Raw genomic sequence first — 12,074 nt, 5'->3', positions numbered from 1 at the left:
GATTAATATCTCTTTTCATCCTCCCTCTCCTCTCCTCTCCCTTCATTCCTCCCTCTCCCTCTCCCTCTCCTCTCCCTCTCCCTCTCCCTCTCCCTCTCCCTCTCCCTCTCCCCTCTCCCTTCCCTCTCCCTCTCCAGCTGTTCTGGTCTCACCAGTGCTCTTCCAGACACTGTCCTGCCCCACCTCTTTAGCCAGTGAGCTCTCAGTCCAGATAAATCATTACCCACCTACAACATTTTGTGGCAACACATGGTACTACATACAACAACAACACTAGCCTATGGGGTTTTTATGCTCATAAACCTTTCAGAGACACCATCTCTCAGTCTACCTGTGCTAATAGTTGATTGGGTGTACAGGAGGAGCTGATGAACAACACAGAGCTGGTCCAGATTACCCGTCAACAGAATCAACAACACTGTTCAACCAGGTCAACCTGGCAGCTCTTCTGGAACATGTACAAACAGGTAACACACACACACAAACACAAATCTTCAGACTGTGTGTGGCAGATGGAAGAGCTTCATATATTCTGTGAGAAATGTAAGCAGTGTGTCTCACAGTTTTCTTCTCCTTCTCAGCCGTAGGGATCTGGAGATGAACCGCATCCGATCTCTCTCTCTTATTTCCTTGCACCCATTGCAACAAGAGCAGCCATTTTGATAGTTGGGATAAAATGGCTGTTTTAAAGGTAACTATGTTCACGTGTTTGCCACATAGGTGCAGTGTCTGCTACCTTGCCGGTGGCCCAGTCGATCCAGCCCTTCCCGTTGGGGTCGATGTTGAGCAGCACCAGGCCCTCCACCAGGTCAGGGAAGATCAGCTGAGGACAGAGCAGAGCAGGGGTCTGTTATGTTAGATACACCTGGGTTCATCAGGCAACACAAATATGAAATATATGGACAAGCAAAGCACAATAACAGGGAATAACTTACAGCAAATTTGGCCAGGATGTAGGCGCCTGCTCCAACTCCAATGCCCAAAATGCTCTTGAATCTGGAATATTAGAATGGTTTGAATTACTTTAAAGGTTTATCAGTAGTATTAATTCATTCAAAGTTCAACTATACACTCTTAGAAAAAAAAGGTGCAATCTAGAACCTAAAAGGGTTCTTCGGCTGTCCCCATAGGAGAACCCTCTGAATAACACTTTTTGGTTCCAGGTGGAACCCTTTTGGTTCCAGGTAGAACCCTTTTGAGTTCCAAACCAAAAAGGGTTCTCCTATGGGGACAGCAGAATAACCCTTTTGGATGGATGATGAATGTACTGTTTACTAGGAGAGAAAGGAAGGGGAGGCCCACTCACCCAAAGTGCTGCACTACGCTGGGCAGCATGCCTGCCAGCTGGTCCATGGTGGGGTACTGGTACCTGTGGAGAGGTGAGGTGAAGACCTTTAGTTAAACAGTGACATGGCAGAGAGAGACATCACTGTAGAAATTACTGTCTATGTGCATATTCCAGTCAATGCAATACAACAACAGAGGTGTAAGGAAACATGCATACTTGCGTATACGTGTGTGTGTGCAAGGATTCTCATGTGTGTGTGTACACGCTTGTGTGTGTGTGTCTGTGTGTCTAACGTGTGTGCATGTGAATGTGGAGGTACTATATATTACCCCTGTGGCATCTGAGAGGCTCCAATCTGCTGTCCAGGAGCATCCACATGACACACCACAAAGTGCTTGGTGATCTCCTGCATGTCCTCATTGTGGAAGAAGCTGTTGAAGCACAGCTTGTCTGTGGAGGGCAGAGACAGAGGGAGAGACAGAGAGGCGAAACACATGAAATATGCATTAAAGAGAGAGAACCTTGAAGGTGGCCATCTGTGCCATTGCTACCCTGTCAGCAGGGAGAATAGATGTGACAGGTATGAAAGAATGGGCAATCAGGTTTCACTGGGACTCATTCCATCAGCATCATCTGGATGCTTGAGCGGTCTTCCAGTAAGTCAGAGTAAATATAAACCAATCTATTTTGATATACTGCACTTAAACTGAGACATTTAACATTTATATAGTACCTCTTAAAATCTGCAACCGTATCAACAACTCTGATATCAACAACTCTGATATCAACAACTCTGATATCAACAACTCTTATATCAACAACTCTGATATCAACAACTCTTATATCAACAAACTCTTATATTCAACAAATCTGATATCAACAACTCTGTATAATCAATCGATATACAGAACTCTTATATCAAACAACTCTGATATCAACAACTCTGATATCAAACTGATATCAACACTCTGATATCAACAACTCTTATATCACAACTCTGAATATCAAACACTCTTATATAACAACAACTCTTATATCAACAACTTCCTTATATCAACAACTCTTATAATTCAACAACTCTGATATCAACAATTCTTATATCAACAAACTCTGATATAACAAAATCAACTTGATCATCAACAACTCTTATATTCAACAACCTCTGATATTCAAACAACATCTATAATCAACAACTCTTTATATCAACAAACTCTTATATCAAACAATACTCTGATATCAACAACTCTGTATAAAACAACTCTTATATCAACAACTCTGATATCAACAACTCTGATATAACACACTCTTATATAACAACTCGATATCAACAACTCTTAATATCAACCAACTCTGATATCAACAACTCTGATATCAACAACTCTTTATATCAAACAACTCTGATATCAACAACTCTATATATCAAACAACTCTGATATCAAACTTATAACTCTTATATCAAACTCTGATATCAACAACTATCGAATATCAACAACTCTAAATATCAACAACTCTTATATCAACAACTCTTATATCAACAACTTTGATATCAACAACTCTGTTTCCCCCCTCCCACCACCACTGATGTCCTTCTTGTCTTCTGTTTGTGGTGAGTCAGTCAAAAACACCACTGTTCTACTCCATTGAGCTAAGAAGGTGATAAAAACACTGAGACATTAATGCCATCTCATCAAAAACCAACAAACATTATTACACAGGCTAATTAACCAATAACCGGACAGAAATTAAAAAGCTTAAATGTGATGAAGCTGGTGTGTTCTGTGCTATTGAATTTATCTGGCAGCAATGGCAGCGAGGTGATTCTGATTCGCCCACACACAGTCAGCAATAGGGCAATAGAAGACCATTAATTTTCATCCTCCACAGGCGTATTGTCTCCCTGTGGAAACTTGACCCATCTCCTCCCCAGCACAGCAGAAGGACACAGTACAGGAGTAACAGAGCCATATATAGGCCAGGGTCTCCTCTATTCTATCTCCTTCTCTCCTCTGTTCTCTCCCCTGTTCTCTCCCCTCTCCTCTCCCCTCACCCTTCCTCCTACGTCTGTGTAGACTGAGTCAGGCTGCAGAGCTGTGGTTCCTGGCAGTGCATACTAATAGCCCCATCTGCAGCTGCAGAGGGAAGGAGGGAGGCAGGCAGAAGAGCAGCTGATCTACAGCGCCGCAATGCTGACCATCCCCCAACAACAACCCCACCCTGCCTGCCTTCCTGCCCTCCCTCCATCCCCTCGCTTTAACACTGCATGATAGGGATGTTTTTCTGACCTACATTTCTCCCTCTCCCTCCCTTTCTGTTGCTCTTTCTCTTTTTCTCTCTCCATCATCATTAAATTATCCACTCCTTTATTGAATTATTGACCACTCTGGCCTACAGTGTTATCTTGTGGAATGCAGGTTGTGTTGGCAATTTCAATAGACACACTGGATCTTTTGTGGGAACGTATTTCAAATTGCAGTTAACTGGTAATGTAAATTTGTTGTAATGCAGAAGAAATATTGTGTTTTGTATCTATGAGTCATTCTGACCCCTGACAAGACACCCTGCAAACTGCAGCAACATTGAAAAGCAGTCCCCGTCCACCAATTAGAGGAGCTAACGAGCAGGCTCTGTGGGGAGTTAGTAACAGACATTCTGGGTAAAGCGTCTGGCGTCCGATTGTAACATACTGTAGCTACATGCTCTGAGACCACCATCTGCGGGAGACGTACAGCACGAACATGCACCTCCCTACAATTCCAAACCAACGCGTCTCTGGTACGTGTCCTCTATTCATTTGAATGTGTTGATTGTTGGAGAAATTGCTTGAGCTTTTCACTTTGAAAAGTAAGAATGCCAATGGTCCAATATTCTAGAACACTGCTGTGCGTACGCATACTTGTTTGGTACAGTACTCTAATAGACCCTTAAAGGTAGAGAGAGATTCATACTGTCTGTCTGCACTCTGCAGTGGGATGGCTGTCAGGGAATGATATAGCTCCCAGAATGGAGTCCCATTATCACCTCAGATAACAGGCTGACAGCTCCACAGATATCTCTGCCAGGTCACACCATGAACAACACTCTGAGGAAGTGTGGAGAGATGCTTCCTGGAACCAGCTGCAGGTCACTGTTGTGTGACTGATGATGGTGCAACACAGATATGATCACGCACACATGGAGCACACCCACAAAACACGCATGCACACACACACACACACACACACACACACACACACACACACACACACACACACACACACACACACACACACACACACACACACACACACACACACACACACACACACACACACACAGGTAGAGGGACAATGTGTACTCACGGTTAAGCCCAACATCGTGGTAGGTGAGGATGGCAGGCTTGTTTCCTTTGGGGGCACCACGGATCACCACATGAAGCATCCCATAAGGAGTCTCAATGTCATGTTCCTGAAACATACAAATGCTTATTTCTAATGGGAATGCATAGATTTACACTCACAGAGACATACTGTACCTTCAGACAGACAATCTTGGGTTCACTGATGACCATAGAGAGTTACTATCACCCAATAACTATGACTGATATAATAGGCTGCATACTCAACTGTCTGCCTCTGATCAACATAAAAGCTTTAAGGATTCACATGGGAATGCTGATAGAGATGACTGACAACACGGTGTATATAGAGTACTGCAAAGACATGTCTGGCCCACACTATGTGTATAATATTCTTCTCTGGTGAGGGGTAAAAAAACATTCTGTGCAGCATACACCCACACACACACACACACACACACACACACACACACACACACACACACACACACACACACACACACACACACACACACACACTCACTCACACAAAACACACACACAAGCTCACACGCCTCATACACACGCAGACTCCTGTACTCACATATACAGTCAGACACCCATATGCCCATACTCACAAACACACATGCATACTGTACAAACAAACTCCCACAGCCAATGCTCCTGTCCCATGTATATAGAGACATTAAACACTGGACACTTCCTGTTTCTTTTATACTGTTTTTCACACTGGATTTATATACTGGATTCTCCACATAGCTCATTCTAATATGTCTGTACATTGCATTTTGTTCCACTGTTTATACACACCGTGTATTTATATACTGGATTCTTGACATAGTGAATATATCTACTGCTGTACATATCATTCTTAGTATATATTTTCGGTGTATATACTCATACACTGCGTGTGGATGACTGATACAGTGTTATTCAGGGTGTTAACTGCATTTGTTCTGACATTTCTTGAGAGCAGTGCAGTGCAGTGAAACGTCCAAAATGGCATCCTATTCCCTATATACTTTTGACAAGAGCTCTATGGGCCCTGGTCAGAAGTAGTGCACTAAATAAGGAATAGGGTGCCATTAAGGATGCAGCCATAGTCTGTCACGGAAAGTGCACCCTAACCACGCAACATTCTGGCACCAAATATATCTGACAGTATTCTGCAGTGAAGCTATACATTTGCAGGTACTGCAGTACAGTTAATCACCTGTAATATCTGTTGTCTCTTTTGTCTTTGTGTAACAKGAATTGCTTGCGTGAACGATTGACAGATACAATGTAGGTCAACAAGGTCATATCGGGCGCTAAAGATTATGCGATACACGATTGCAGTATGATAGGGGTTGATAGTAAAATACTAAAAATGATTTAGTATTTTCTGTATGGCTGCCTGTCTGAAATATCATAGACAAAGACAAAGACCACCTCGGTGGAGCACAATAGACTGCAGGTAAAAACAGCGCCTGTATCACATACTGCAAACACTCCCTCTATCCCTTCCTCTCTCAGTCCCTTCCAGGCTCCCTTTCTCTCTCACTCATCTTCCTCTCTCGCTCACTTCTTCTCTCAGTCCCTCCCTCTCATCTTCCTCTCTCACTCCCTTCCTTCTGGCTCCCAAGGTCAGAGAGACGTTTGTCCTAGTACGGAATAATTAGGCAACTTACAAGACTCACATACACACTCACTCTCAGGTCTATTTCCCTGTTTAGACATGCATGTGTCAGCTTGTCTCCACGAAGACTCATACATTACATGACTGATCATTAGAGGAACACAATAACAGTACAACAACCATTTCAGTATGCATGATTAACCCATACATTCAATTAGTTAATAAAACATTCAATATAAACATAACTAGAGAATCTTTTACAGATGATCTTATCCAATGCACATTTATTCCAGAGTATTACAACAGCACGGTACATCATAGATAGCTAATTAATTATTCCAGAGTATTACAACAGCACGGTACATCATAGATAGCTAGTTATTTTGATAAGGTATAAACATGATGTGAGAACATGAATAAGGTAAGAGGTGGGTGTGTATGTGCATGACATACATATCCATGAACAAAGGTGTTTCTTAATGAAGACATACTATAGTAGTGGATTCACTTCCCCTTCATCAAAATATCCTCACTCTATCAACCAAAATATGCAGAGTCATCCACGCACCAGCAGAAACACTGTACACACTCAAGCAGTCACTCATTATAAAGCTGTAGATACATTATACTGTCACTCACCCCATCCCAGCATTCAGGCATGGTGCCTCAGTAAGCGTGCTCAGCGGTGGAGGAGAAAGAGGAGGAAGAATGGCAGGAGGAAGAGGAGGAGGAGCAACCAGTGGAGACGAGACAGACAGACAAACAGACAGACAGAGCCAGTCCTCTCCTGTAGTGGGACTAGGTCCTGGCTTTAGAGCAGAGCCTGCTGGGGGATTCTGCTGGTGGTCTCTTTGTCTCGTCTTGTCTTGTCTCGCCTAGCCTCGTCCTGCTCTGGGGCTGAGCGCTGCAGTGCTGTGCCCCCTCTCTTCCCCCGACACCTTATAAACCCCACCATAAGGGCGTGCCGAACTCAAGCCTATTCGCTGCCAGTGCTGCCTCTCTGCACATGATTGGTTGGCTGCTCTGTCAGTCACAGCAGGTTCTCTGCTGTGCTCTTGTTTTGCTCTCTCATCAGCACCAGTGCTCTGTTTCAGGAGAAGATGGCTTATCTCCCTCTCTCTTTCGCTCCCTCTCTCTCTCATTGACCCTGTCCTACCTGTCTCCTCTCCTTTCCCATCCCTCTTATTGCTCCTTAACAGTCATGGACGGTGATGCATAAACAAATGCTTAGCATGCAGTGAGATTTATTTTTACAAATAAAAATTAAACAGAGAACAGTGACGTCTCTTTCTGTCTCTGTGCAGCAGCAGCAGCAGCCAGTAGGCTCCTCCATGCCTCTGTGTAATGGGACATTGATGGGACAGTAACTGGCCATAGGTCACCAGTAGAGCGGAGCAGAGTACTGTATGTGCGTACGTCTACTCAGAGAGCAGGAGATGATGGAACAGTGCTGACTACAGACCAATATGGCAGTAGTGGCTCTCTCTGCTGTAGGTTACATTTATTCACACCAGCAGCCATTGTCCATATTMTCCACAACATCATTTTTTTCTTTCTCTCGTCGGTATCCGCCTTTCCTGTGTACAGAGAACTTAGCAAGCTGACTCAACTGTAAACTCTCCATGTCTCTTTCTCTCTAGCTCGGTCTCCCTTTTCTGCGGAAGAGAGGGATTAACCCACTCCCCGGCTGACTCAACATTTCCAGTCTTCATTAAATACACAACCTCGTTCTCTCACCCATAATCATATGCACTGTCATCACACACACACACGCAAGGACACCCTCAGAAAAACACACATACAAACATTTACATTTTTAGCTTTTATAAATTTTCGTAATGGTCCCCAGTGGGAATCGTATCCACAACCCTTGCGTTACAAGAGCAACACTCTACCAACTGAGCTACATGGCACCATACAATCAACCACTTTGTGATACAACTTGAGGCCTGCTGATTTGTGCAAAGCATTTAACAGATAGAGAGAGAAGGGGTGGGGGGGTGGGGGGGGCCTACAACAGCACCTAGATCTTCCGCACAGATTATGTCAGACTTGGGCCCTGACAGGAAATGGTGTTCCAAAAAAAGTCCAGTTGCCAGGAACACAAATAAAATTTCCATCTAGACAACCGTTGCCCAAGAGCACACAAAAAACTATACCTCCCTTGGCCTGAACATCAGCACCACAGCTAACTTCACCAAACTGGTCCTGGGGCTCTGTTCACAAACACACCCCACAGAGCCCCAGGACAGCAACACAACTACACCCGACCAAATCATGAGAAAACTAAAAGATAATTACTTGACACATTGGAAAGAATTAACCAAAAAAACAGAACAAACTGGAATGCTGTTTGGCCCTAAACAGAGAGTACACAGTGGCAGAATAACTGACCACTGTGACTGACCCAAAATTAAAGAAAGCTTTGACTATTTACAGACTCAGTGAGCATAGCCAGACTCAGTGAGCATAGCCTTGCCGTAGGCAGACCTGGCTCTCAAGAGAAGACAGAGCTGCACTTCCTAACCTTCTGCCAAATGTATGACCATATTAGAGACATATTTCCTTCAGATTAYACAGACCCACAAAGAATTTGAAAAAAACATCTACATTTGACAAACTCCCATATCTATTAGGTGAAATACCATAGTGTGCCATCACAGCAGCAATATTTGTGACCTGTTGCCACACGAAAACGGCAACCGGTGAAGAACAAACCACAAGAAAAGGGCGCCCATTGAAGAACAAACTCATATTCATGTTTATTTATTTTCCCTTTTGTACTTTAACTATATCCACATAGTTACAACACTGTACATAGCCATAATATGACATTTGAAATGTCTTTATTCCTTTGAAACTTTTGTGAGTGTAATGTTTACTGTTCATTTTCAATTGTATATTTCACTTTTGTTTATTATCGATTTGATACAAGCTTCAGTGAAATGCAGATTGGCTCGTGTCGCTCTCGTGTAGTGATTAGTGATGTGTGCTCTGTTGTGAAGGATGTTGTTGTGTGTGCTCTCAGAGTGAGATGTGATGATAGATCATTCGTTTTGTCTAGAAGTTCCTTATACTTCGTGGTGACCGTGGAGATAATGCATGGGGACTACTCATTTATTTCGATAGCACTCTCTGTGCAAGTGTGTGTAGTTGATATAATGTGTATTTGTGTGTGTCTGGTTGGGAAACAGAAAATGTGGTTTAATTGTGTAGGCGGATTCTTCATCATTATCATTGGCATCATAATGTTTCTGTCACCAATATATAGGAGTGTGGAGTCAGTTATAGATGAGGGGTTGAGATTGAGATTGACTGCAAGGTGGCTTAACAGAATCATAGTGTAGCTTAGCAACAGTATTTAGGCCTTCCCTCTAGAAGCACTATAAATTGACTGTGTATTTCAGGACTGGTGTTTCGATCAAACTGCTTAGATGGACTCTGACATTGACCTTGTGCAGGCGAAGCAACCGAATAGAGAGCCTCAGGGCCTTTGTAGAGAGTTTGAGCAAAGATGGTTGCCTCAACTCCATCACATCTTATGATTAAGAATTAGACCATAACTTTGGGCACTGAGAGGATAGACCATTGTCCACTGACTGCGTGCAGCTCATTAATGCGAGCTCTAATCGGGACTTACTCTGTATATTGTATTTATGGTTGAGTTGTGGATAGAGGAGTAAACGGCGTGTTGTACTAGACAAATAAGTTCGCAAGGACGAGTTGGTGCTCGGTTAAAAACAGTCAGAGGGCCAAAGATAAACAACTCAGATATATAGTCCAAGATCAAATGCCTATCTGATTCACTCTAGCTGGATGTATATGTTGTACATAGTTGGCGCAATTTAACGCCATAGCTATGTGCACTTCTTGCTATCAGGGTGGGCAAACAATATGGAAGGTCACACAGAGCTATGTTGGAGTGGGGATGGTGGTGACCACACTAGAATTTCTCACTCTGGGGGCGCTTTTTTCCTTGATAACAAGTACCTAGTGTTACATTATTTGACTCTTTCATGTCACATCACGCAGGGATAGACGCGAAATGCACTAGACATGGGCATAGAGTAGTACTCATGATCAGGCTTGTGGTATCGGGAATTCATTTTGGGTTGGGTACATTTGTGGAGGCACGGCAGGATCTGATTAGATACAGGATGTAGAGGAATACTGAGAGCTATTTAGTGTTTTGACTTTGCTTGCGGGCACATTTGTTCGTGATCGTTAGAATGTTTCACTCACACCGGCATTAAGGTCACCGGGGAGGAACAACAACGACAAGCGATGAGTAGGCGAATAAGTATTTAAAGGTTTCCTGTCTTTGTGAAAAAAGTGTATAGGTTAGTTCCTTGGATTTGCCCTCATTCTTTTAATATATGTGTGGAATGCAAAGAGTGACTCTCGTGTTAAGGTTGCAAAGAACAATGTATCATAGTACAGATGCTTCATTACATCACAACCAAGATGTATTTTCTTAGTAGCATGTTTTCGCTTATCCATATGGTGCATAGCTGAGTTTATTTTACGCTGACCTGCGGTGCAATTTCATCTCATCCTTCCCTCATGCGTGTCATCGGAGCAACAGCTCTGTCCGCTTCTAGGAAATTAAGATCTACATCTGTAGTTTCACCCCTCCAGGTCTCTCCCAGCCTGGACCTCTGAGGTGGACTGATCAGCCATTGTAACACACCTCTGTTTGTGTTTATGACACAGAAAGACCAAGGGTGGTGTATGAACGCACTCCCCTGTGCAAACCCTGCGCCCTCACTAACCCCCTCTAACTCAAGTCACCCCCCAACAACAATGTCATGTGATCGCGCGGCACTGGCTCCGCCAGACCGCAATCAGTCAGTGGGTGCATCCCGGTAATTACAAACCCAGAACACGCTCTGCAGGGGGACTAGTCCCTCGCCCAGTGGGGGCACCAAATCTCGGATTCCTTCAGCTGTGCTATTGGTTGCTCCTTTACATAGCTTATCCTCACCTGCAACACATGCTGAGTCACATAAATTGGAGACCACAACAACAGGGGGAAGAAACCATTGATGCACAGCCTTAGTAAAAAGAATCAGCAGGTGTGTCATACTTCCAGATAATCACACAGATCATTTCATATAGAGAAATGTTCACACTCCTGAAACGTAAACAACATGCATCCAGCACCACCGCAGAGCAGTCACAGTCCTCCCACAGCTCTACTGCTCACTGTGCGAGTCACATCTCGGCGACTCGTCGAGCAGAGGCACAAGATGACACCTGCTGGTCCGACCGCCACTGAAGCAACTCTACTGCTGTCTTCTCTAAGAACAAGTGCATACATACCCCTCTCAGTCGTGTCTCTGATCTTAATGGCATCACCCTTATCAATGGACTGCTGATGTTCTGATATATTGCACCATTTGACAATTTCTTCTTTTCTTCACCTCATCTGTGTTGTTTTTATGTATAATCCTTTTGTGTTTCCTGAACCACCTGTATATGATGCACTAGGATTCCACCTTCAGGATCTCTAAGGGTTAGGGGACTGTCTTTTCTTAAACCACTCTAATGATGCTTGGTCTGATTCAAACAACAGTATACCCTCCACAGATATATAACCTCTCTATATATAATCTCTCTCTCTTATATAATATTATCTTATATATATTCTTCTATATATAACCTCTACATATAACCGTATAACCTTAATTATATAACACTTATATATACCTCAAATATTATAACCTATATAATAATTTAGATTGTAACATCAATTATTCCCTAGTCAATTCTAAATATCACTAGCTCATCTACAAGTTACCTTATAACCTCTACTCATAAGAGATAGAAGATAA

The 12,074-nt window shown here is 43.2% G+C and overlaps 1 protein-coding gene across 1 annotated transcript in view; it reads right to left on the bottom strand.

The window, feature by feature from the left end:
- The window catches only part of LOC111952289 (protein NDRG4), a 10,737-nt gene extending 3,630 nt beyond the window's left edge, over positions 1 to 7,107 (bottom strand). The window contains exons 1-6 of the mRNA XM_070435017.1: positions 6,880 to 7,107; positions 4,627 to 4,732; positions 1,618 to 1,738; positions 1,307 to 1,369; positions 936 to 996; positions 737 to 823 (exon numbers count right to left, since the gene is read on the bottom strand). Of these exons, the coding sequence (XP_070291118.1) occupies positions 737 to 823; positions 936 to 996; positions 1,307 to 1,369; positions 1,618 to 1,738; positions 4,627 to 4,732; positions 6,880 to 6,900 (459 nt within the window). The 5' untranslated portion in view covers positions 6,901 to 7,107. The remainder of the gene's footprint in view (positions 1 to 736; positions 824 to 935; positions 997 to 1,306; positions 1,370 to 1,617; positions 1,739 to 4,626; positions 4,733 to 6,879) is intronic.
- Between the last annotated feature and the right edge of the window lie 4,967 nt (positions 7,108 to 12,074).

This window comes from Salvelinus sp. IW2-2015, linkage group LG26, assembly GCF_002910315.2.
Source record: "Salvelinus sp. IW2-2015 linkage group LG26, ASM291031v2, whole genome shotgun sequence".
NCBI lineage: Eukaryota > Metazoa > Chordata > Actinopteri > Salmoniformes > Salmonidae > Salvelinus > Salvelinus sp. IW2-2015.
This window is presented reverse-complemented; position numbering and strand designations above follow the sequence as displayed.